This window comes from Erythrolamprus reginae, chromosome 2 (genome assembly GCF_031021105.1).
Source record: "Erythrolamprus reginae isolate rEryReg1 chromosome 2, rEryReg1.hap1, whole genome shotgun sequence".
In the NCBI taxonomy this organism is placed as follows: Eukaryota; Metazoa; Chordata; class Lepidosauria; order Squamata; family Dipsadidae; genus Erythrolamprus; species Erythrolamprus reginae.
In genome coordinates, this window is record NC_091951.1 from 24,754,417 (window position 1) to 24,781,759 (window position 27,343).

Genomic DNA, 27,343 nt, shown 5'->3' on the forward strand with positions numbered 1-27,343 from the left:
TGTATATACAGTTCGCCTTTATTGAAATAAGGTGTTTCCATTTTTCCTCATTCATCCTTGACTAACAACAATCAGGCCAGAGAGTCAGTAATCAGTTGTTCATCTTGATTTCCAATAGGACACCAGAAATTAATTTCAAGACTTCTCTAAAGTTATCATTTCCTGCATCATGTGGATTTTTTTGTGTGCCGTAAGGGTGGATTTTTTTGTAAAACATTGTGCACAGTCTGGGCATTTGAATGGTTTCTCCCCTGTATGTATGCCTACATGATTTATAAGACTAGACCTGGTACTAAAATCTTTCCCACAGTCTGGACACTCATACGGTTTTTCTCCTGTGTGACTTCTCTGGTGTATCACCAAGTTTGAATTCCGAAAGAAACTTTTCCCGCAATCCGTACACTCATATGGTTTCTCTCCTGTGTGAGTCCTCTGGTGCATTGCCAGGCTGGAATTTCGACTGAAAATTTTCCCACAATCTGGACACCCATATGGTTTCTCTCCTGTATGAGTCCTCTGGTGTCTGACCAAATCAAAGTTCTGACTGAAACGTATTCCACAGTCTGGACACTCATATGGTTTTTCTCCGGTGTGAGTTTTCTGGTGTATCATCAGGTAGGAATTCCGTCGAAAGTTTTTCCCACAAACCAGACATTCATATGGTTTCTCTTCTGTGTGTGTTCTCTGGTGTACCACCAGATTAGAATTCTGACTGAAACTTTTCCCACAATATGGACATTTATAAGGTTTCTCTCCTGTGTGAACCCTCTGGTGTATCACCAGATCAGAATTACAAATGAAACATTTCCCACAATCAGGACATTCAAAGCGTTTCTCTCCTGTGTGAGTCCTCTTATTTTTCCCCAGTTTGGAATTAAAATTATGTTCACAATCAGGATATTCACATTGTTTATTTTCAGAGTGAGTCCTCTGGTGTCTTATGAGGTGCGAATTTGTAATGAAACTTTTCCCACAATCTGGACATTTAAAAGGTTTCTCTCCTGTGTGAGTCCTCTGGTGCCTCACGAGGTGGTAATTCTGACCAAAACGTTTCTCACAAACTGGACATTCAAAGGGTTTATCTCCTTTGTGTGTCTTTTGGTGCCTCACGAGGTGGTAATTATGACCAAAACTTTTCCCACAGTCTGGACATTCAAAGGTTTTCTCTCCAGTGTGAGTCCACTGATGGATCACTAGGTTGTAATTGTGATTGAAACTTTTTCCACAATCAGGACATTCAAAGGGTTTCTCTCCAGTGTGTATCCTCTGGTGATTCACCAGCCTGTAGTTCTGACTGAAACCTTTCCCACATATAGGACATTCAAAGGGTTTCTCTCCTGTGTGAGTCCTCTGGTGTATTATGAGGTGGTGATTCTGACCAAAAGTTTTTCCACAAACTAGGCATTCAAAGGGTTTCTCTCCTGTGTGAGTCCTCTGGTGTGTTACCAAACTGGAGTTTTTACTGAAACCTTTCCCACAATCAGGACATCCAAAGGGTTTCTCTCCTGTGTGAATCCTCTGGTGTGTTACCAAACTGGACTTTTTACTGAAATTTTTCCCACAAACAGGACATTCAAAGGGTTTCTCTCCTGTGTGAGTCCTCTGGTGTGTTACCAGACTGGACTTTTTACTGAAACCTTTCCCACAAATTAGGCATTCAAAGGGTTTCTCTCCTGTGTGAATCCTCTGGTGTGTTACCAAACTGGACTTTTTACTGAAATTTTCCTCACAAACTGGACATTCAAAGGGTTTCTCTCCTGTGTGAGTCATCTGCTCTATCACCAGGCAGGAATTATGAGTGAAACTTTTCCAGGGATCAGGACACCCCAATGTTTTCTCTTCTGTGAGAGTTCTCTGATGGCTAATGAGGTCAAAAATCTTAATGAAACCTTTCCCACAACCAGAACATTCAAAAGGTTTCCCTCCTGTGTGTCTTCTGGTGTATCACTAATTTGTCATACACGCTAAAGCATTTACTGCATTGGGAGCACTTGTACATTTTCTCTCTTGTATGGCGCCTTCTATGAACCATAACAGAACTCTTCCGACCAAAGGTTTTGTCACAGTCAGTGTCATTTGCATGGTTTTTCTCCTGTGTGGATCCTCTCTGGCATAATCATCCGTCATTGCAAGCTTTCTCTTTCCCACAATAGGCATATCTTTGGAGTTTTTCCACAACCGATATTTCCGAAGACGTCAAGAATACGGATGGTCCCTTGTTTGGTGATCTTTTGTTTCAAGCTCCTTTTTCCTCTCAGAGTGAGGCCTGCATCCCTATATGTGAAAAAGAATATATATATACTATATATATTAGAACAAAACAGCAAACATGTCACAATGGTAGAACAATCTCTGACATTAATCAATCATTAAATGATCCTTGATTTGGGTCAAATTTTTAGCAGTGCAAAGGGTTATGATGAAATATATCTGGAACTGCTGGGAATAGATATTATGATTGCAGATCTATGCATACAGAGATAAATACAGGTACCGGTCAGGCTGAAGCCAGATTTGCTTAGAGACTTTGGCCTGTCACATTTTGCTATATTCTTTTTGGAATGTTTTTGCTGTGGGAAGTTAGGAGGGGGTGGTTGCATGAGGAGGAGGTAGAATTTCAAGGTCATCCTTTGTCCAGCACCTTTCTGGAAGCAGATGGGAATGTACGGACCCGGTGGCTAAAGACGAGTGGTTCTTGTGATAAACATGTGGGTGTGGGACTGGGGAATGAACTTTAAACCGGAAGGAGAAACCCTGGGAAACCATATTTGGGTTTCCACAGATGTACCAACATGGCTTGGTACATACTTCCCAAGGCATGCCCATGTTACACCAACACTCCGCAGTCTGCATCAATTTCCAGTCACAATTCAAAGTGTTGGTTTTGACCTATAAAGTCCTTCATAGAATCGGACCAGAATATCTCCGGGACTGCCTTCTGCCGCACGAATCCCAGCAACTGATTAGGTCCCACAGAGTTGGCCTTCTCCGGGTCCTGTCGACTAAACAATGTCATTTGGCGGGTCCCAGGGGAAGAGCCTTCTCTGTGGCGGCCCCGAACCCTCTGGAACCAGCTCCCCCCTGAGATTAGAACTGCCCCCACCCTCCTTGCCTTTTGTAAACTCCTTAAAACCCACCTCTGCCGTCAGGCATGGGGGAACTGAGATAACTTCCCCAGGCCTATACTGTTTATGTATGGTATGTTGTGTGCATTTTTTTAAATTATGGGTTTTTAGCTTTCTAGTTATTGAATTTGTACTATATATTGTTTTCTGTTGCTGTGAGCCGCCCCAAGTCTGCGGAGAGGGGCGGCATACAAATTTAATAAATAAATAAATGAATGAATAAATAAATAAATAAATGGCTTTGGGAATAAATTGAAACTTTGACAAAAAAATTTGCCTCGGACTCTGATTTAAACTTAGATGTTATTTGCAACACACACGTATAAATGGAGAAAATCTATGTATGAGCAAATGTCCCAAAATTCTTACAGTCAAACTTTCTGAGCTAACTTTAGAGTGTGGGTATTTAACTGATGAAGTGCCTAGTCTCTTCAAGATTTGAGGTACCAATTTTCCTTATGGAAGTCTTCAGTTCTAAATGAGATCAGAAAACAGTGTCCACAAGCTGTCTGGTAACATTTGATAAACACCAGTTTGCATACAGAAGAAATAGAGCTACACAGGATGCTATAACCATCACTCTTCACACTGCTATGACTCATTTGGAATGTCAGGGAGGCTATTTGAGGATGCCTTTTGTAGATTTTAGCTCTGCATTCCACACCATACCTCCACATAGAATAGTGTCTAAACATATGAATCTCGGGCTTCCTTATTCAATCTTCCTTTGGATTATAGATTTCATGAATGACCACTCTCAGGTATGATTATTAGGTCATCATATCTCTTCAAACTAAAACACCTAAACTAAACAACTAAACAACACTAAAGAACACTAAACTAAACCAAACTAAACTAAACTGATTAAAATAGGAAAGAAAATGGTAAGAGAACACCTGTCCTCTCTAGAAAAGTTCTAATCACAAGGACCAGATTGGCTACGTCCCAGAATTCTGAAAGAGCTGATAGTCATAATCTAAGAACCTTTGAACCATATTTTTCAAAGATCTTTGAGTACCAAACTACCAGCGGATTGGAAAGAAGCTGATATAGTTCCCATGTTCAAAAAAATTATAGATTTCCTGTCTGGCCGTTCTTGTCATCTAATCATACTTCATACTATACTATACTATTAGTATTAGTATTAGTATTAGCATTAGTATACTATACTATACTTTACTATTACTATACTATACTATAACTATACTACACTATACTTTACTATTACTATACTATAACTATAACTATACTATTACTATATTATTACTATACTATAACTATTACTATACTTTACTATTACTATACTATACTATACTTTACTATAGTATTAGTATTACTATACTATACTTTACCATTACTATGCTATAACTATACTATACTATTACTATAACTATACTATAATATTACTATACTATAACTATACTATACTATAACTATACTATAACTATACTATAACTATACTATAACTATACTATTACTATAACTATAACTATACTATACTTTACTATACTATTACTATACTATAACTATAACTATAACATACTATACTATACTATACTATACTATACTAAACTAAACTAAACTAAACTATACTATATACTAAACTAAACTACCAAGAAACTACCAGTGGACTGGAAAAGAGCTGCTGTAATTCCCATGTTAAAAAAGGGGGGTTGGGGGGTTGGAGTGGATCTACAAAACTACAAATCAGTAACCCTGACATCAATACCGGGGAGATTGTGGAAAAGATAATCAAACAACAGATTTGTAAATACCTAGAAACAAGCAAAGTTATAACCAGAAACCAACATAAGTTTGTAAAAAACAGATCAGGCCAAATAATCTTATTTCCTTTTTTGACAAAGTGACTAAATGGATCAGTGAAATGCTGAGGATATGCTATATTTGGATTTCAGTAAGGCATTTGACAAAGAAATCCATAACTTAGAACCATGATGGCAAACCGGTGGCATTTGGAGCCATATCAGTGAGCATGTGAGCTCAGGTATAGCACGCATGCCTTCTGCACCCACTGGGAGTCAGGAAATAGGCTGTTTTCAGCCTGCTGAGGAGGTTAGAAAGCCTCTGGAGCCTGGGGAGAGAAAAAAACCTTGGGCCTTCCAGTTCAAGTAGAACTGGGACATTTTCTGCCTCCAGAGGTCCACCAGGGTATGTGTTGAAGGTTGTTTTGGCCCTGCCCAGGATCCTAGAGAAGCTCTGAAGACTAGGGAGAGGGAAAAGTGGGCGTGCCATTGGAGCAGGGAGGTCACATGTACATGAATGGGGGGTGCATGGAATTATGGGTGTGGGCATGCATGAGTCCCCCTCTCCCACCACACAAATGAAAAAAGCTTCACCATCACTGATCTAGAAAATGTGGAACAAACATATCTATCCACACAGATGGATTCATAACTGGCTGACAATCTACACTCAAAGTGTATTCCTTAAACCCATGATGGTGAACCTATGTCTAGTTTACTGAAAAGAATAACTAGGGGTGACATCACCTCAAGGTTCGACTACTGTAACGCTCTCTACATGGGGCTACCTTTGAAAAGTGTTCGGAAACTTCAGATCGTGCAGAATGCAGCTGCGAGAGCAGTCATGGGCTTTCCCAGGTATGCCCATGTTACACCAACACTCCGCAGTCTGCATTGGTTGCCGATCAGTTTCCAGTCACAATTCAAAGTGTTGGTTATGACCTATAAAGCCCTTCATGGCATCAGATCAGAATATCTCCGAGACCGCCTTCTGCTGCACGAATCCCAGTGACTGATTAGGTCCCACAGAATGGGCCTTCTCCGGGTCCCGTCAACTAAACAATGTCATTTGGCGGGCCCCAGGGGAAGAGCCTTCTCTGTGGCGGCCCTGACTCTCTGGGACCAGCTCACCCCAGAGATTAGAACTGCCCCTACCCTCCTTGCCTTCCGTAAACTCCTCAAAACCCACCTTTGTTGTCAGGCATGGGGGAATTGAGATATCTCCCCCGGGGCCTATACAATTTATGTATGGTATGTTTGTATGTATGTCTGCTTAAAAATGGGTTTTTTTAAATATTTTAAATTGTAAATTATTAGATTTGTTATGAACTGTTTTATCGTGTTGTGAGCCGCCCCAAGTCTACGGAGAGGGGCGGCATACAGATCAGATCAGATCAAATCAATCAAATCAAATCAAATCAAATCAAATCACCAATCAATCAATAAATAACTGTGTGTTATGTGTTCCAATACTTGAGGATTTGCTATAAAAAAGAGGAGGGGGTCAGGCTGTTTTCCAAAGTATCCAAAGGGCAGACTAGGAATAATGGATGGAAGCTGACCAAGGAGGGATTCAACCTGGAAATAAGCAGGAACTCTGACTGTGAGAGTGATCAACCAGTGGAACAGCTTGCCTGCAGAGGTTGTGAGCGCTCCGACATTTCAGATTTTCAAGGGGAGATTGGACTGCCATTTGTCCGAACAGGGACTCATGCCAGAGCAGGGGATTGGACTAGATCAGTGTTTCCCAACCTTGGCATTCGCTGGCTGGGGAATTCTGGGAGTTGAAGTCCAAATATCTTCGAGTTGCCAAGGTTGGGAAACACTGGACTAGATGACCTACAAGATCCCTTCCAACTGTAATAAATAAATACAAAGAATGGTTGTAAGAATTGACTACGTCTAGTTTAGTGAAAAGAATAGCTAGGGGTGACATAACTGCGTGTTATGTGTTCCGATACTTGAGGATTTGCTATAAAAAAGAAGGAATCAATTTAGTTTCCAAAACACCAGAAGGCAATACAAAAAGCAATGGATGGAAATTAATCAAGCAGAGAAGCAACCTAGAACTAAGGGGAAACTTCATAACAGTGAGAACACTTAACAAACCTCCAGAGGTTGTGGGGGCTCCATCACTGGAAGCTTTTAAGAAAAGACAGGACAACCATTTGTCTGAAATGGTATTGGGTCTCCTGCTTAAAGCAGGCAGTTGGAATAGAAAATTGCAAGGTTCCTTCCATTCCTGTTAACAAATCTCCAGCACTCACAACCTCTGGAGAGAAGAAGCATTCTCAAAGAATCAACCTTAACTTGAAAGATAATTTTTACATGTTCTCACCAGCAGGAAATTGCACCCACCAGTTCCATAGCGTGCAGCACCAGTGGGCTTCAATCTGGGGAGGGAAGGAACCTGCAGAATTAGCAGCTGACACGCTTCAGCCCGGTTGCTTCTCTGCTTCCAGGCCGTGGAGGAAACCAAACAGCCCGACGTACTCCTGGACTCTCCTCCCACCAGCCCCTCAACTCACCTTCCAGCTGCCTCTTCTACTCTGGGCAGAGCACAATAGCCACTCTGCCTACCACCGTCCTCCCGGGAGTGATCTGCTAGAGGAAGTTCCTCTGTACGTCTCTTCTCACAGCCGTTCTAGCGATACAGTACTCTATGGTCTTAACTCCTTAAACGAGCACCCCTCTATTGTACTACATGTATAGGTTTTTCAGGCACAGATGTTACCTTCTTGATAGCCATCGCCTGAGAGAGACAGAAATTCCCGAGTCCGAGGAATAGGGCAGCATAGAAATCTAATTAATTAAATAAATAAGAAAAACACATTTGTTTGTCCCATATGTACCTAAGGCATTTGCAAAATGTTTTTACTCATTAAATGCTATCAAGTCATTTTTTATTTATTTGTTTGTTTGTTTATTTTGTCCAATACACAATTAGGGTTTTAGTGGGTATATATCTATATACACATTGTAAAATACGTGATGAAGGTTATAGAGGAGATACATAGTAAAATATATCTAAGAAATAGAACATATCAATGAAAGAATAGAAGAAGAGATACAGGAATAGAAGAAAGGTATAGGAGATGTAGGAGAGCAATAGGACAGGGGATGGAAGGCACTCTAGTGCACTTGTACTCGCCCCTTACTGACCTCTTAGGAATCTGGATAGGTCAATGGTAGATAATCTAAGGGTAAAGTGTTTGGGGTTTGGGAAGGACACTATGAGTTCCACGCTTTGACAACTGTTACTGAAGTCATATTTTTTACAGTCAAGTTTGGAGCGGTTAATATTAAGTTTAAATCTGTTATGTGCTCTTGTGTTGTTGTGGTTGAAGCTGAAGTAGTCATTGACAGGCAGGATGTTGCAGCATATGATCTTGTGGGCAATACTTAGATCTTGTTTAAGGCATCTTAGTTCTAGGCTTTCTAGGCCCAGGATTGAAAGTCTAGCCTCATAGGGTATTCTATTTCAAGTGGAGGAATGAAGGGCTCTTCTGGTAAAGTATCTTTGGACATTTTCAAGGGTGTTAATGTCTGAGATGTGATATGGGTTCCAAACTGATGAGCTGTATTCAAGGATGGGTCTGGCAAAAGTTTTGTAAGCTCTGGTAAGTAGTGTGAGATTGCCAGAGCAGAAGCTACGTAGGATTAGGTTTACAACTCTTGAAGCCTTCTTGGCTATATTGTTGCAGTGGGCTTTGGCACTTAAATCTTTTGTTGGAACTGACATTTGAGCCAAGTGAAACAGTGAAATGTGATGCTATTTACCTTACGGAGATTAGCTACGTGTTGAGCTCTAAAGATTCATGACGATTGTTTTCATTGTCAAAAAATATCTCCTTATTTCTAGATTGAATCTCAAATCACAGGAAGAAGAAATGAATGAATGAATCCATTGAGGTTACCCATCTGCAAGTTGCTTGAGGCAAATGAAGATTTATGCAGTTATTTACCAATTTTTTTAGGCTGCTAAACCTGAGGACGTTAATTTCTCTTATTTAACTCCTTGCAAGGGGAAAGATTACTAGTTTTGAGGAAGAATAGCACAAGAAATTAAAATAATTATGAGCCAAAGTGGCACAATGGTTAGAGTGTAGTACTGCAGGCTACTTCCGCTGATTGCTAGCTGTTCTTCAGCAGTTCAAATCTCTAACCCTTTGAAGGGTTAGACAATGAGTAAGAATACAGGGTTATAGCTAATTGATTGAAGAGAGCTGTCTGCTGCCTGAGGCAATCTAAGATGAGATTGGTGACTATGAGTGTAAAGGGGTTTTTCCCCCCTTGTTTCCCACCTTTTTTTCTCTTTGTGTATTGTCTATAATTTACCTCATGATGCTCCTATCTAGTTTACTATATATAGACAGTATGTATGTATGTGTGTGTGTGTGTGTGTGTGTGTGTGTTTGTTTATTTATTTATTTATTTATTTATTAAATTTGTATGCCGCCCCTCTCCGTAGACTCAGGGCGGCTCACAGCAATGGTAGAACACAATGTTAAATACAAATCTAATATTTAAAAACTAAAAAAACCATAATTAAAAAACATACACACAACATACCATACACAAATTATATAGGCCTGGGGAAGATGTCTCAATTCCCCCATGCCTGACGGTAGAGGTGGGTCTTAAGAAGTTTACGAAATTGCCGGACTCAATTGTGTCAACCCCTAACCCCCAACATTTCTCCCTTAGACTCTCCAGGATTGACCTCTCCAGGTTCCTAAGAGGCCAGTAAGGGGCATACATAAGTGCACTGGTGTGCCTTTCGTCCCCTGTCCAATTGTCTTTCCTTTCTCTCACTTATTATATATATTTTCTTTCTTTCATATATCCTCTCCTCTAAGTTCACTTTACCCTTATATATATTACTACATGTCTATTTTTCTTCCTATGTATTTGTGTATTGGACAAATGAATAAATAAATAAATAAATAAATAAATAAATAAATGAAAGGCAAGGAGGGTGGGGGCAATCCTAATCTCTGGGGGGAGCTGGTTCCAGAGGGTTCGGGCCACCACAGAGAAGGCTCTTCCCCTGTGTCTCACCAGCCAACATTGTTTAGTCGACAGGACCCGGAGAAGGCCAACTCTGTGGGACCGAACCGGTCGCTGGGATTCGTGCGGCAGAAGGCGGTCCTGGAGATATTCTGGTCCGGTGCCATGAAGGGCTTTATAGGTCATAACCAACACTTTGAATTGTGACCGGAAACTGATCGGCAACCAATGCAGACTGCGGAGTGTTGGAGTGATATGGGCATACTTAGAGAAGCCCATAATTGCTCTCGCAGCTGCATTCTGCATGATCTGAAGTTTCCGAACACTTTCAAAGGTAGCCCCATGTAGAGAGCGTTACAGTAGTCGAGCCTCGAGGTGATGAGGGCATGAGTGACTGTGAGCAATGACTCCTGGTCCAAGTAGGGCCGCAACTGGCGCACCAGGCGAACCTGGGCAAACGCCCCCCTCGCCACAGCTGAAAGGTGTTTCTCTAATGTGAGCTGTGGATCGAGGAGGACGCCCAAGTTGCGGACCCGGAGAAGGCCAACTCTGTGGGACCTAACTGGTCGCTGGGATTCGTGCGGCAGAAGGCGGTCCCAGAGATATTCTGGTCCGATGCCGTGAAGGGCTTTATATTTAGTATACAGTATATATACTGTATATACTAAATAAATATATACTATGTATACTACTATACTGAATAAGTACTGTGTATACTAAATATATACAGTATATACTAAATAGCAGCTCTCACCCAATCCTGGCCGGTAATGCTGCAGGCAAGGCCACGCCGATCCCACTTCCTGTCTGTGCAGAGAGAACCCACACCGACCACTGCTGAGAGCTCCAGCATCAGTCCTCCTCCCCACAGTCCCAGGTCGACAGAGCTAGGGCTGGCAAGAGTACACCACCATGAGGTGCATCGCTGGGCCTGCCGCATTTTGCAGCCACCACTAAGAAGGGCGCAGTAGCTAGGGTTTGCTAGAGTGGCTTTCGCGAGTCCATTCTGTGTTTGCATACTGTTGCTTGCATCATGGTGTTTTCTCCATCTTTTTTTGAATATTATGTCCATAATTTGTCACCATCACAGAAGCTAGTAGGACTGTTGAACTCCCAAATCCATTGAAGGGCTACCAACCTGCCATCTGCTGAAATATCTGCAATATCAAATCCCATGGTCCTCATAGCACAAGAATGTGATGCCTGTAGTCTTCCAGATTCTGTTGATTTTCAAATTCTGTCAACTTTGGCCATTATTTATGCTGGTTTGGATAAAAGGGGAACTGACCCCAAAAACAGTGGAGCTAACTAGGGGGAAGGAAGATACATCCTGAACACAGCTATTTGTCGATTTCTTTTCTTTTTCTTTTTACAAAAATCTTCCAATAGAAAAAAAAGTACAAATTAAGTATTTTTTTAAAAATCCCAAAATATCTTACAGGCCATATCAAGGTATTCTCATTTCTTGTTTATATACTTTTTTCCCCTTCTGTGCTTTCTTCAACATGCTCACATGTTCAAGCTTTACCAGTGGGTGGAGTGGGTGTGTGGAGTGCTGGGGTGTCACTGGACCTCCTGCGGCTTTTGCAGCTGGAAAAGTGGCCAGTTGCTGGAGGCGGTGGCCTGAGTGGCACAGGCGAAGCAGCTGCTTCTTCAATGAAGGGATGGCCTGCTGTGACCTTCACACTATTACCAGTAGGTTAGAAAGGGGGGGCGAGGCATGTCGCTGGCCCTGCCACTCTTTATACAGCTGCCACTAAGAGAAAGGGTGCAGTAGCAATGATTTGAGGGAGCAGCCTCCATGTTCCCCCATCCCCACTGAGAAAATGGCAGGGCCTGGCTGCATATGCATTTAAATATTTTCAGGGAGTGCCTATTATCAGGGGAGAATAATAATAATAATAATAATAATAATAATAATAATAATAAGTTATTAGATTTGTATGCCGCCCCTCTCTAAAGACTCGGGGCGGCTCACAACAAACGATAAAAAACAATATTATACAGGCACAAATCTAATATTAAGAAAAAACTAAAAACCCTATCATAATTAAAAACCAAACAGCACATAAATACCAAACATAAATTTTAATAAGCCTGGGGGAAAGGTGTCTCAAATTCCCCATGCCTGGCGGTATAAGTGGGTCTTAAGTAGTTTACGGAAGACAAGGAGGGTGGGAGCAGTTCTAATCTCCGGGGGGAGTTGATTCCAGAGGGCCGGGGCCGCCACAGAGAAGGCTCTTTCCCTGGGGCCCGCCAGACGACATTGTTTGGTCGACGGGACCCAGAGAAGGCCAACTCGGTGGGACCTTATCGGCCGCTGGGATTCGTGCAGTAGCAGGCGGTCCCGGAGGTATTCTGAGAGCTTATTTTAGTGCTCAAAAGCCTGATTGAGCACATTATCTAGGGAGGTCTTAGTTTCAGGAAAACATGGCCTGAAACAGCCCTCTCTAAGAGGTTTACAGAGTTAGCATATTGCCCCCAACAATCTGGGTCCTCATTTTACCCACCTCGAAAGGACAGAATGCTGAGTCACCCTTGAGCCGGTGAGATTTGAACTGCTGAACAGCAGCTAGCAATCAGCAGAAGTAGCCTGCAGTACTGCACTCTAACCTCTGTGCCACTTTGGCTCATAATTATTTCTATTTCTTGTGCCATTCTTCCTCAAAACTAGTAATCTTTTCCCCTTGCAAGGAGTTAAATAGGAGAAATTAATGTCCTCAGGTTTAGCAGCCTTAAAAAAATTGATAAATAACTGCATAAATCTTCATTTGCCTCAAGCAACTTGCAGATGGGTAACCTCAGTGAATTCATTCATTCATTTCTTCTTCCTGTGATTTGAGATTCAATCTAGAAATAAGGAGATAGAAACATAGAAACATAGAAGACTGACGGCAGAAAAAGACCTCATGGTCCATCTAGTCTGCCCTTATACTATTTCCTGTATTTTATCTTAGGATGGATATATGTTTATCCCAGGCATGTTTACATTCTGTTACTGTGAATTTACCAACCACGTCTGCTGGAAGTTTGTTCCAAGGATCTACTACTCTTTCAGTGAAATAATATTTTCTCACGTTGCTTTTGATCTTTCCCCCAACTAACTTCAGATTGTGTCCCCTTGTCCTTGTGTTCACTTTCCTATTAAAAACACTTCCCTCCTGGACCTTATTTAACCCTTTAACATATTTAAATGTTTCGATCATGTCCCCCCTTTCCCTTCTGTCCTCCAGACTATACAGATTGAGTTCATTAAGTCTTTCCTGATACGTTTTAGACCTTCCACCATTTCCTGATACGTTTAAGACCTTCCACCATTTTTGTAGTCCGTCTTTGGACCCGTTCAATTTTGTCAATATCTTTTTGTAGGTGAGGTCTCCACAACTGAACACAGTATTCCAAATGTGGTTTCACCAGCACTCTATATAAGGGGATCACAATCTCCCTCTTCCTGCTTGTTATATCTCTAGCTATGCAGCCAAGCATCCTACTTGCTTTCCCTACTGCCCGACCACACTGCTCACCCATTTTGAGACTGATAGAAATCACTACCCCTAAATCCTTTTCTTTTGAAGTATTTGCTAACACAGAACTGCCAATACAATACTCAGATTGAGGATTCCTTTTCCCCAAGTGCATTATTTTACATTTGGAAACATTAAACTGCAGTTTCCATTGCTTTGACCATTTATCTAGTAATGCGAAATCATTTATTTTTTGACAATGAAAACAATGAACCAATGGAACAGCTTGCCTTGGGAAGTTGTGGGAGCATTACTGGAGGCTTTCAGGAAGAGATTGGACTGCCATTTGTCGAAAATGGTGTAGGGTCTCCTGCTTTGGTGGAGGGTTGGACTAGAAGGGACTCCAAGGTCCCTTCTAAATTCAATTCTGTTCTGTTCTATTCCATTCTATTACTACAAGTTCTTGTCTATGACTCCTGCTATATTTTGCCCTCCATGGGCTCCAAAGGCTTCCCTGGAATCGGGGGAGGGTAAAAGTGCCCTCCCCCATCCCCACTGGAGGCTCTCTGGAAGCCAAAAACGCTCTCCCAGAGCCTCTTTGCGAGCCAAAAATCAGCTGGCCAGCGCACACATGCACGTTGGAACTGGGCTAAGGCATGAGTGACTGTGAAAGGGACCTTGGAGTCTTAGTGGATAACCAGCTAAACATGGGCCAGCAATGTGCAGCAGCGGCTAAAAAAGCCAACACAATCCTAAGCTGCATGAACAGGGGGATACACTCCAAGACCAGAGAGGTAATCATACCACTCTATAAGGCCCTGGTCAGACCACACCTGGAGTATTGCATCCAGTTCTGGTCACCACACTTCAAAAAAGATATAGAGACTCTAGAGAGGGTGCAGAAAAGAGCAACTAAAACGATAAAGGGACTAGAGACCAGGTCATACGAGGAAAGGTTGCTGGAACTGGGCATAGATGGTCTAGTAAAAAGAAGGGCTAAGGGGGACATGATAGCTGTATACAGGTACTTAAGGGGTTGCCACAGAGAGGAGGGGGACACACTGTTTTCCAGGGCACCAGAGGGCCGGACGAGGAACAACGGTTGGAAACTGACCAAGGAAAGATTCAACCTGGAGATAAGAATTTCCTGACAGTGAGAGCGATCAACCAGTGGAACGGCCTGCCAGCGGAGGTTGTGGACTCCCCAACTTTGGACACTTTCAAGAGGAGATTGGACTGGCATTTGGCTGGGGTGATGTAGGATTTCCTGCTCAGGCAGGGGGTTGAACTCGATGACCTGTAAGGTCCCTTTCAACTCTAATAATAAATAAATAAATAAATAAATAATAAAATGGCTTGTGTACCGGCATATATGGGCAAACCGGAAGTTTGACACACTTGCGGTTTGCCATTTGTGCTGTTTTTTGCACTCTGGAGCCTCAGGAAACTTCTCTGAATTCTTCGAAGTGCAAAAAACAGCACAACAGTAAACCGGAAGTGCATTTTCCTGAACTTCCAGTTTGTCCCTTGGGGGATGTTTTTGCCCCCAGAGGACAAGATACCCTTTTCCAAGGCTGAAAATCAGCTGGCCAGCATGTGCATGCGTGCTGGAGCTAAACCAAGCCAAGTCTGACTTGCCCACCGATATTTATTTTATTTATTTATTTATTCATACAAATACATAGGAAGAAAAATAGACATGTAGTAATATATATAAGGGTAAAAGTGAACTTAGAGGAGAGGATATATGAAAGAAAGAAAATATATATGATAAGTGAGAGAAAGGAAAGACAATTGGTCAGGGGACGAAAGGCACACCAGTGCACTTATGTACGCCCCTTACTGGCCTCTTAGGAACCTGGAGAGGTCAATCGTGGAGAGTCTAAGGGAGAAATGTTGGGGGTTAGGGGTTGACACAATTGAGTCCGGCAATGAGTTCCACGCTTCGATAACTCAATTGTTGAAATCATATTTTTTACAGTCCATGTTCCACCTGTGTTCCACCTGTGGCACATGTGCCCTAGCTTCACCATCACAGTTATAGGCAATAATGGAGGAGGAAATTAAAATAACATCAAATAAACATAAATGGACTAAATATACCAAAGAAGATAGCACATTTATGAGATTAAGGAAATTGGATTCCAATGTAATATGTTTGCAAGAAGTCCAGATAAAAAAAGATGATCATAAATTATTTGAAAATCCAAAGTTAAAGAAACTCTAAGAATATTTTAAAAAATAAATATAAAAGAAGATACATCATTGCAAAATCTCTGGGACACAACAAAAACTTATATAGACATGTTAACAATAGCTTTCTTGGCAAGAAAAAAAATAAAAGAAAAAGATTACACCAAGAGACCCTAAAGGAATAATAAATAAAATGGAAGTAGAATGGCAAAAAGATCCCCAAAATAAAAGTTTAAAAGAAGAAAGCGATATAACAAAGCATAAAATAAACTTGAATACTGAAGAAGAGTTGACACAAAAAATTACTTTGAAATTGCAAATAAACCAAGCCATTGGTTGGCATATAAATTGAAAAAAATAACAAGAGGGAAAAATGATAATTTACAGGATGAGAAAGGAAGGGTACAACACAATAGAGAAAAAAGGAAGAAAATGGTATTAGACTTCTTTACAAAATTATACTTTCGAGAAGACATTAAAGAGGATAAAATTAAACATACTTAGCATCAACAAATATTAAACAAATTAGGGAAGATCAAAGAGAAATGTCAAATAGGCCAATTACAACTATAGAATTTGAGACGGTATTAAATAAACAGAAAAATAACAAAACACCTGGTCCAGATGGGATACCAGTTGAATTATTAAAAAGTTTACAGAACCTATTGGAAGGGATAATGTTAGAATTATTGAACCAAGTACTTGAAAAAGCAAGATTACCGCTCACGTGGTCAGAGGCTTTAGTAACTTTGATACCTAAGGAAGATTCGGATTGCCAATTAATTGCAAATTGCACAGTTTTTGCTAACATAAATATACAGTTACTTCTATTGATGGCCAGATATGCACTTTTTGCCTTTATCAAAATAAGTTTCCATTTTTTCTCGTTCATCCTTATTTATTTATTTATTTATTTATTTATTTATTGGATTTGTATGCCGCCCCTCTCCGCAGACTCGGGGTGGCTAACAACAGTAATAAAACAGTGTATAACAATAATCCAATACTAAAAACAGTTAAAAACCCATTATATAAAAACCAATCATACATACATACATACCATGCATAAAATAGTAAAGGCCTAAGGGGAAAGTGTATCTCAGTTCCCCCATGCTTGGCGGCAGAGGTGGGTTTTAAGGCGTTTACGAAAGGCAAGGAGGGTGGGGGCAATTCTAATCTCTGGTGGGAGTTGGCTCCAGAGGGCCGGGGCCGCCACAGAGAAGGCTCTTCCCCTGGGTCCCATTGCGACATTGTTTGGTTGACGGGACCCGAAGAAGACCCACTCTATGGGACCTAACTGGTCGCTGGGATTCGTGCAGCAGAAGGCGGTCCCTGAGGTAATCTGGTCCGGTGCCATGAAGGGCTTTATAGGTCATAACCAACACTTTGAATTGTGACCGGAAACTGATCGGCAACCAATGCAGACTGCGGAGTGTTGGTGTAACATGGGGCATATTTGGGAAAGCCCATGATTGCTCTCGCAGCTGCATTCTGCACGATCTGAAGTTTCCGAACACTTTTCAAAGGTAGCCCCATGTAGAGAGCGTTACAGTAGTCGAGCCTCGAGGTGATGAGGGCATGAGTGACCGTGAGCAGTGACTCCCGGTCCAAGCAGGGTCGCAACTGCTGCACCAGGCGAACCTGGGCAAACGCCCCCCTCGCCACAGCTGAAAGATATTTCTCTAATGTGAGCTGTGGGTCGAGGAGGACGCCCAAGCTGCGAACCCTCTCTGAGGGGGTCAATGATTCTTCCCCCCAGAGTAATGGACGGACAGATGGAATTGTCCTTGGGAGGCAAGACCCACAGCCAGTCCGTCGTGTCTGGGTTGAGTTTGAGTTGATGTCTCATGAGACATTTGACTAACAAGAATCAGGCCAGAGAGTCAGTAATGAGCAGTTCATCTTGACTCCCAACAGGACACCAGAAAATTAATTTCAAGACATCTCTAAAGTTATCATTTCCTGCAACATGTGGGTTTTCTTGTGTGCAGTAAGGGAAGATTTTTTTGTGAAACACCGTCCACAGTCCAGGCATTTGAATGGTTTCTCCCCTGTATGCATACCTACATGGTTTATAAGACTAGACCTAGTACTAAAATCTTTCCCACAGTCTGGACACTCATAGGGTTTTTCTCCTGTGTGACTTCTCTGGTGTATCACCAGGTCTGAATTTCGAAAGAAACTTTTACCGCAATCTATACACTTATATGGTTTCTCTCCTTTGTGAATCCTCTTGTGTGTTATCAGATGAGAATTCTGACTGAAACTCTTCCCACATTCTGGGCACCCATACGCCTTCTCTCCTGTGTGAATCCTCTGGTGTATTGCCAGGCTGGAATTTCGACCGAATTTTTTCCCACAGTCTGGACATCCATATGGTTTCTCTCCTGTGTGAGTCCTCTGGTGTCTCACCAAATCATAATTCTGACCGAAACTTATTCCACAATCTGGACACTCATACGGTTTCTCTCCTGTGTGAGTTTTCTGGTGTCTCATGAGGTGGGAATTCCGACGGAATTTTTTCCCACAATTCGGACATTCATATGGTTTTTCTCCTGTATGTATTGCCTGGTGTATCACCAGGTTGGAATTCTGACTGAATCTTTCCCTGCAATCTGGACATTCAAAGGGTTTCTCTCCTGTGTGAACCCTTTGGTGTATTACCAGTTCAAAATTCCGATTGAAACTTTTCCTACAAATCAAACACTTGTAAGGTTTCTCTCCTGTGTGAATCCTCTTGTGTATCACCAGGTAGGAATTCTGAACGAAACTTTTCCCACAATCTGGACACTCAAACAATTTCTCCACAGTGTGAGTCCTCTGGTGTATTAACAGCTTGTCCTGCTCACTATAGCTTTTGCTGCATCGGGAGCTCTGGTAGGGTTCCTCTCTGGTGTAAGTAGTCCTTTCGTTAACAATTGGGAAGCTATTCTGGCCAAAGTTTTTGCTGCATTGGGAGCATTGATGTGGCTTTTCTCCAGTGTGGATACTCGCATGCATAATCAGCTGGGATCTACAATCTGTGCCTTTCCCACAACAGGCACATTTGTGGATCTTTCCCACCACTGACATTTTTGGATTCTCAAGGGTATCAAAAATACTCTGATTTCCTGGATGGAGCTTTGATTCAAGCTACTATTTGCTTCCTCACCGGTCAAGGCCTGTATTTGTGATCTTCCTTATATGGCAATCCAAGTGACCTTTTCCTTCTTACAAACTTCCAGGTATTTCCCACTTTTTGTGAACTAGGAAATGATCCCTCTTGATATTTTGATTTATTTCTTCCACATACTCTATTTTGTTCAGCTCAAAACTTGTTTCCTGGTTTTCTGTTCCTTGTCTGTAAGCTACCGGGAAAGAAGAGGAGTTTTGGGGTTTCCCGGAGGAACTAAAAAGATTTTGATTGATGCCTTGGTTTGCTTTGCATTTTAATGCTGCCTGTGATTCTCAGTTCTTCACAGTGATCTCTAGGGCATTCTGTTTGCCTGTAAGATTCACATAAAAGGATTGTTTTAATGGTTTACAAAATGGCTACTCGACATTTGAAGAAAAAAAACAAGAGCAAAAAGTATGTATATTATAATAAAACCAGAGATGCAAAAATGCTATTTTAACCTCTTCCAGTGATTCATTTTCAATATACAGTGATACCTCGTCTTACGAACTTAAATTGGTTCCGGGACGAGGTTTGTAAGGTGAAAATTTTGTAAGACGAAACAATGTTTCCCATAGGAATCAATTAGTTTAAATGTATTGTTTGATGATTATGGTATATTAGTTTATGTATAAGCAATATATAAAGAACTTTGGTTTATACACGCATAGTAGTTAAAATTAGATTAAATGTATTGTTTGATGATTATGGTATATTAGTTTATGTATAAGCAACATATTAAGAACTTTAGTTTATATATGCATAGTACTTAAGATTTTGAAAATTCTAACCCAAATTTACTAGACTTTTTAATATTCAACATATATTCAATTATGTATTCTTTTTCTGTATTTGAATCTATACTTTCAAGAGAAGCGGGGGAAATGCACCCCCACTTTATGTTTAATGTTTGTATGTGTGTCTGTTTATTTTAAGAAAAATTAATAAAAAATTTTTAAAAAAAAGAAGGAATCAATGGAAAAGCGATTAATGCATGCAAACCCAAAACTCACCCCTTTTGCCAGCCAAAGCACCCGTTTTTGCACTGCTGGGATTCCCCTGAGGCTCCCCTCCATGGGAAACCCCACCTCTGGACTTCCGTGTTTTTGTGATGCTGCAGGGGAATCCCAGCAGGGGTATCCCAGCAGCGCAAAAATGGGTGCTTCGCTGGCAACGGAAGTCTGGAGGTGGGGTTTACCAGCAAGGGGAGCCTCAGCGAAATTGCAGCATCGCAAAAACACAGAAGTCCTCAAAATCCCACCTCTGGACCTCCGTGTTTTTGTGATGCTGAGATTTCGCTGAGGCTCCCCTCGCTGGGAGACCCCACCTCTGGACTTCTTGCCTGTTCTTCTTCCAAACTATTTTCACCTTACAAACCCAAGCCGCCGCCACTGGGATCCCCCGCCTCTGGACTTCCGTTGCCAGAGAAGAGCCCATTTTTGCGCTGCTGGGATTCCCCTGCAGCATCGCAAAAACACAGAAGTCCGGAGGTGGTGTTTCTCATGGAGGGGAGCCTCAGGGGAATCCCAGCAGTGCAAAATTGGGCGCTTCTCTGGCAACGGAAGTCCAGAGGCGGGGGATCCCAGTGGCGGTGGCTTGGGTTTGTAAGGTGAAAATAGTTTGGAAGAAGAGGCAAAAAAATCTTAAACCCCAGGTTTGTATCTCGAAAAGTTTGTATGACCAGGGATTTGTAAGACGAGGCATCACTGTACATGTCTAGTAAGATCCAAGTTCAAAAACCCACTCAATTTACTTGTTGACTTGGATCAATCACAAATTCAACCCAGTTTAGGTAATCCTCTCTTACCAAAAGCCATTGGCATCAGCAATTCCTAAATCCGTGATCATTAACTATGACATAGAAACATAGAAGACTGACGGCAGAAAAAGACCTCATGGTCCATCTAGTCTGCCCTTATATTATTTTCTGTATTTTATGTTAGGATGGATATATGTTTATCCCAGGCATGTTTAAATTCAGTTACTGTGGATTTATCTACCACGTCTGCTGGAAGTTTGTTCCAAGGATCTACTACTCTTTCAGTAAAATAATATTTTCTCATGTTGCTCTTGATCTTTCCCACAACTAACTTCAGATTGTGTCCCCTTGTTCTTGTGTTCACTTCCTATTAAAAACACTTCCCTCCTGGACCTTATTTAACCCTTTAATATATTTAAATGTTTCGATCATGTCCCCCCCTTAACTTAACCATGCACAACTTAAATCTGTCAACTTACATCATGCCAATCCTACATCTATGCTAGCTGTAGTAATTAAGTGAAACACTGTGGTCTGCTCAATGCAGTGTAACATGATTGTAACTTGCAATTTCCTGTCAATTTCCAAATTCATTTTGCCTATTAGAAATCAGTTGTGAATGTTCCAAATGGTGAGTCCAAGACTGTGGGACACCACAACCATTGTAAATGAAAGCCAGTGTCACCCCCACATAACTGTGATAGCCACAAATTTGAGGAATACATTAAAGTCTTTTCCCCTCTACTGTAGCTTTGAAGACTGAGAGTTAAGCAATAAAGTCTACCTATAAAACTAAACATCCCAAATGGACTCAATAACTTTAAAAAAAAAAAAATCTGGGTTAAGCACAGTTGTGTCACATTATTTATTTATTTATTTACTTATTTACTTACTTATTTTTGTTTGTTTGTTTGTTTGTTTGTTTATTTATTTATTTATTTATTATTTAGATTTGTATGCCGCCCCTCTCCGAATGGCACAGCACCAGGAAATCCTGTGTATGTTTCCTAGATATCTGCAACACTCCACGGCCTGCACTGGCTGCCGATCGCTTTCCGGTCACAATTCAAAGTGTTGGTAATGACCTTTAAAGCCCTACATGGCATTGGGCCAGAACTGCCTTCTACCGCATGAATCCCAGCGGCCGATAAGGTCCCACAGAGTTGGCCTTCTCCAGGTCCTGTCGACCAAACAATGTCGTTTGGCGGGCCCCAGGGGAAAAGCCTTCTCTGTGGTGGCCCCGGCCCTCTGGAATCAATTCCCCCTGGAGATTAGAACGGCCCCCACCCTCCTTGTCTTTCACAAATTACTCAAGAGCCACCTTTGTCGCCAGGCATGGGGGAGTTAGGATATTCCTTCCCCTAGGCCATTACAAGTTATGTATGGTATGTTTGTGTGTATGTTTGGTTTTTATAATAAGGGTTTTTAGTTGTTTTATTAAATTGGATTGTTACATGTTGTTTTTTATCATTGTTGTTAGCCGCCCCGAGTCTGCGGAGAGGGGCGGCATAGAAATCAAATAAATAAATAAATAAATATTTTATTTGTTTGTTTGTTTGTTCGTTCATTCATTCATTTATTCATTTATTTATTTTGGAAGTAAAAACATACTTCCTGAAGACAGCACTGGCAGGTCAGTTCCAAATTGTTGCCAAGAAAATAATATGCCCATAAAATTACAAGGAGTAAACCTTAACATGGAGGGGACTTAAAAAAAACAACCACCTCCCAACCTATGAAAATAAACAATCCTGGGTCTAGAAAGCTTAGAACTACGATGCCTAAAACATGATTTAAGTATTGTCCACAAGATCATATGCTGCAACGTCCTACCTGTCAATGACTACTTCAGCTTCAACCGCAACAACACAAGAGCACGCAACAGATTCAAACTTAATATTAACCGCTCCAAACTTGACTGTAAAAAAAAATGACTTTAACAATTGATTTGTTGAAGCCTGGAACTCATTGCCGGACTCAATAGTGTCAACTCCCAACCCCCAACATTTCTCCCTTAGACTCTCCACGATTGACATCTACAGGTTCCTAAGAGGTCAGTAAGGGGCATACATAAGTGCACTAGTGTGCCTTTCGTCCCCTGTCCAATTGTCTTTCCTTTATCTCATATATCATATAGATTTTCTTCCTTTCATATATCTTCTCCTCTATTTTTATATATTTTCTTTATATATATCCTTTCATATATCTTCTCTATTTTTTATATATTTTCTTTATATATATTACTTCATGTCTATTCTCTTCTATATGCATTGTGTATTGGACAAAATAAATAAATTAAATAAATAAATAAATACACAAACAAACATATAGAAAAATGGTGGCACCAGTTTTAAAGCATGTGTCGCCAATGGAATACAATCTGTGGAAAGGAAGGAATATGTAACAGCTGACATGTTTCATTTGTGTGGCGTCTCTGTTTTTATACCCTGCCCTAGGGCAGGGGTAGGCAAAGTCATCTCTTGTATGACTTGTGGACTTCAACTCCCAGAATTCCTGAGCCAATCGTGCTAGCTTAGGAATTCTGGGAGTTGAAGTCCACATGTCATAGAAGAACCAACTTTGCCTATCCCTCACCTAGGGACAGGGCCGCCGATAGGCCATATTACTGCTACTGACGTCAGGGGCCCGGCCAAATTGAAAAATGGGGGGGGGGGGGGGGGTTGGCCCGCCACTGTGTGCCAGCCCCCTGGCGCCCGCAGCAGTCATTGTGCCCAGCACCGTTCCCTGTTGGCTGCGCACGCCTGCGCCAGCACACCCCAAAACACCCCCCGCGCACCCTTTTCCAAGGGCGCACACGGAGCCGCGGCTGTCCCCGCTCCCCGCGCCTCTAGCCCCCTCACGCCCCTGGCTACTCACTGCTGCCCCCCGCCCGCCCGATCCGCCTGTTTCTCCTCTGCTTCCCACCTTGGAGCGTGGCTCCTCACACAGCGGGAACGCCCACCCGGGTGCTCTCGCAGTCCCTTCACCGAGAGTGCTTTAGTCCCGGGCTCTCAGCGAGGGGGCTGCAGGAGAGGTGGTGCAGGCATTCTCATAGCGGGGACCGGCGCAGGTGATTTTCAATGTTGAGCGCACGGGCCGGCGCGCGCTCTCCCCATCCCCTTGCCAGCCCGCCTGGAACATTCAAAGTAATAAAAACCTTCGCCGGCGAAGGTTTTTCTTACTTTGAATTTTCTGGGCGGACTAGCAGGGGGATGGGGAGAGCGTGCGCCAGCCCGCGTGCCCAACATTGAAAATCACTTTTGCCAGCCTCCGGAGAATGAGAGAGAGAGCGACAGAGAGAAAGTGAGAAAGAGAGAGAGGGGGGGGAGAGAAAGAGATAGCAAGAGAGAGAGAACAAGAGAAAGAGTGAGAGAAAGAAAACAAGAGAGAAAGTGTGAGAGAGAGAAAGCAAGAGAGAGAGAGAAAGAAAACAAGAGAAGGAAAGTGAGAAAAAGAGAGAGAGCAAGAGGGGGAGAGATAGAGCAAGAGGGGGAGAGATAGAGAAAGAGAGAGAAAGAAAGGAAGGAAGAGAGAGAGAGAGATGATAGAGGAAGGAAGAGAGTGAGAGAGAGGAAGAAAGCAAGATAGAGAAAGAGAGAGAAAGAAAGAAAGAAAGAAAGATGAGAGAGGAAGGAAGAGAGTGAGAGAGAGGAAGAAAGAAAGAGAAAGAGAGAGAAAGAAAGAAAGAAAGAGAGTGAGAGATATGAGAGAGGAAGGAAGAGAGTGAGAGAGAGGAAGAAAGAGAGAGAGAGAAATGATAGAAAAAAGGGGAGAAAAAAAGAGAAATGAGAAAATGATTGAGGCAGAGAATGACAGGAAAGAGAGAGAAACAGAGAGAGAAGTGACTCTTGATTTAAAGCATATGGTAAAAGCACTTAAATAATAACAGAACCCCCCCCCCAGCCCTCACCTGTTTTTATTAATAGTTTTGCTGGTTGTTTTAGTTTTAATAGTAATGGATTTTGGTTTTTTCAAATTATTAATTTCTTTTAATAAAAAAGAAGGGATTTATTTATTTATTCATTCATTCATTCATTTCTATGCCGCCCAGTCCCAAGTTTTTCCTTATTTCCAGATTGCATTTCTTCTTGGTGAGGTTCCGCCCATTGCTTCTTGAACTACCTTCAGGTGGCATGGAGAATAAATAGATGCCATCTGCTCTATGGCAGCCCTTTAAGGATTGGGAAACTACTATTATATCCCCCCTCAGTTTTCTATTTATTGAGCTAAACATACTCATTCTCTAAGCCCTTGTTCATAGGATTCAGCCTCTAGGCCAGGGGTGTCAAACTCAATTTCATTGAAGGCCACATCAGGGCTGTGTTTGACCTCAGAGGGCCAGGGGAGGGCTTGCCCAGGGTGTGTGGCCATGGTGGGCACGGCACGGGATTTGGGGGGCAGTAGTTTTAAAATGGCGGGGAGGGGCAGACACTTAGGCTGTATGGTCCCCCAAAATTCCTGATGGCGGCCCTGCCTAGGGAAACCCGAACAGCCCTACTTGCTTCCTGCGCTCCTCCACCCCTCCGCAGCTCACCTTTCAGTTGTTGCTTCTACCCTGTGAAGATCAGGAGAGACGCCCCCCCCCCCTTCCAGCGGAGAGCCGGAAAAGGAAGCTCTGCTACTGTTGTTCTCCTCTTCTCCAAATCCTCTCTAGGAATCTACCGTGCGAATGTTTCAACTCCTTTGGCTTCTAGTTGCAGTGAAAGTTACCTAGCGCGGTCGTTGCTTAGCTATGGTGCGCCATCTAGTGACAATAAAGCTGAAAAACAGAATGTTTTATCTCTACCTAAGGCAGCAGTAGCAATATTTTTTAAATTATGTTCTGTCAAGTCGACTCCAGCGATCAACTTACATCGACAGGCTTTCTCCATGATGATTAGCCCTAACTTGTTCGTTCAGGGCTATACCATGTAGGAAATCAAACAGCCAGATATTCTGCAGTCTTTTCTTCCTTTACATTCACTTTAGCAATCCCATACTGTATTCCAGTGTTTTTCAACCAGTGTGCCGCGGCACACTAGTGTGCCGTGAGACATGTTCAGGTGTGCCGCGAAGCTCAGAGAGAGAAAGAAAGCAAAAGAGAAAGAAAGCAAGAGAGAGAGGGAAAGAAAGCAAGAGAGAGAAAGAGAACAAGAGAGAGAAAGCAAGAGAGAGAGAGAGAGAGAGAGAGAAAGCAAGAGAAAGAGAGAGAGAGAGAACAAAAGAGAGAGAGAAAGCAAGAGAGAGACAAAGAGAACAAGAGAAAGAAAGCAAGAGAGAGAGAAAGAGAGAGAAAGAGAGAGAAAGAAAGCAAGAGAGAGAGAAAGAGAGGGAGGGAAGAAGAGAGAGAGAAAGACATAGAGGAAGGGAGGGAGAGAGAAAGAGAGCAAAAAAGAGAGGAAGGAAGGAAGAGAAAGAAAGAGGGATGGAGAGAGAAAGGAAGGGAGAGAGAAATAGAGCAAAAGGGAGGAAGAGAGAGAGAGAATTTTTTTGTCCAAACTTTTTTTAGCCCCCACCTTCCCCCCACTCAATGTGCCCCAGGGTTTCGTAAATGTAAAAAATGTGCCGCGGCTCAAAAAAGGTTGAAAATCACTGCTGTATTCCATTATTTTCTATCTTGTTAGCTAGAAAAATGTGGGTTAGACCAGTGTTTTTCAACCAGTGTGCCGTGGGACATGATCAGGTGTGCCATGGGGAAATTAAACATGGGTCCTCAAACTAAGGCCCACATGCCGGATACAGCCCGTGGAGGCCATTTATCTGGCCCACTGCCAGCCGCCTCCATCCGAACATAAACATTCCCCTCACAATCTCTCCAGCTATCAGCGACAGGAAGAGTGGAGGCACAGGGAACACTCACTGACCAATCACTTTCTAGGATTCATCCCGACCACTAGCGATGAACCAATAGCAGGCCACCTATCATCCACACCCAGGAAGGTCTTCATGGCATCGGACCAGAATATCTCCGGGACTGCCTTCTGCCATACGAATCCCAGCGACCGATTAGGTCCCACAGAGTTGACCTTCTCCAGGTCCCGTCGACTAAGCAATGTCGTTTGGCAGGTCCCAGGGGAAGAGCCTTCTCTGTGGCGGCCCCGACCCTGTGGAACCAGCTCCCCCCTGAGATTAGAACTGCCACCACCCTCCTTGCCTTTCGTAAACTCCTTAAAACCCACCTTTGCCACCAGGCATGGGGGAATTGAGACATCTCCCCCGGGTCTATACAATTCATGTATGGTATGTTTGTGAGTATGTCTGCTTTAATAACGTTTTTTTAAAAAATGTTTTAAAATTATTAGATTTGTCTTGAATTGTTTTATTGTTGTTGTGAGCCGCCCCGAGTCTACGGAGAGGGGCGGCATACAAATCTAATAAATAAATAAATAAATAAAATAAATAAATAAATAAGGTCCCCGCTCGGGCTGCCGCACACTTGTCATTGTGTGGCCATGGCGAGTAGTTGAAGCTGCTACTCCTCCCCATGGTCCTGATTTCTAATCCTGGTCAGGACTGGAGGTAAATAGAAACATAGAAACATAGAAGACTGACGGCAGAAAAAGACCTCATGGTCCATCTAGTCTGCCCTTATACTATTTCCTGTATTTTATCTTACAATGGATATATGTTAACCCCAGGCATGTTTAAATTCAGTTACTGTGGATTTACCAACCACGTCTGCTGGAAGTTTGTTCCAAGGATCTACTACTCTTTCAGTGAAATAATATTTTCTCATGTTGCTTTTGATCTTTCCCCCAACTAACTTCAGATTGTGTCCCCTTGTTCTTGTGTTCACTTTCCTATTAAAAACACTTCCCTCCTGAACCTTATTTAACCCTTTAACGTATTTAAATGTTTCGATCATGTCCCCCCTTTTCCTTCTGTCCTCCAGACTA

General features: G+C 42.3%; 2 protein-coding genes across 6 annotated transcripts in view; both read right to left on the reverse strand.

The window, feature by feature from the left end:
- LOC139160028 (zinc finger protein 84-like) lies at nt 1–25,064 on the reverse strand. 5 transcript variants are annotated; one of them, XM_070737540.1, is made up of 3 exons: nt 25,003–25,064; nt 7,623–7,690; nt 1–2,274 (listed from the first exon to the last, which is right to left on the reverse strand). In XM_070737540.1, the coding sequence occupies exon 3, from the start codon at nt 1,768–1,770 to the stop codon at nt 136–138; it is 1,635 nt and encodes a 544-aa protein (XP_070593641.1). In that variant the 5' UTR covers nt 1,771–2,274; nt 7,623–7,690; nt 25,003–25,064; the 3' UTR covers nt 1–135. The 5 variants fall into 5 exon arrangements, with proteins under 5 accessions (XP_070593641.1, XP_070593643.1, XP_070593642.1 ...); XM_070737542.1 differs by lacking the exon at nt 7,623–7,690 and having other exon boundaries at nt 25,003–25,039; XM_070737541.1 differs by lacking the exons at nt 7,623–7,690; nt 25,003–25,064 and adding an exon at nt 10,653–11,222.
- The window catches only part of LOC139160046 (zinc finger protein 850-like), a 20,211-nt gene continuing 8,232 nt past the window's right edge, over nt 15,365–27,343 (reverse strand). Inside the window, exon 2 of the mRNA XM_070737573.1 lies at nt 15,365–18,116. Within this exon, the coding sequence (XP_070593674.1) occupies nt 17,491–18,116 (626 nt within the window). The 3' untranslated portion in view covers nt 15,365–17,490. The remainder of the gene's footprint in view (nt 18,117–27,343) is intronic.

Coding starts and splice junctions, on each gene's coding strand:
- LOC139160028 (XM_070737540.1), bottom strand. CDS start 1,770: ATGACTCACACAGGAGAGAAACCCTTTGAATGTCCAGTTTGTGAGGAA.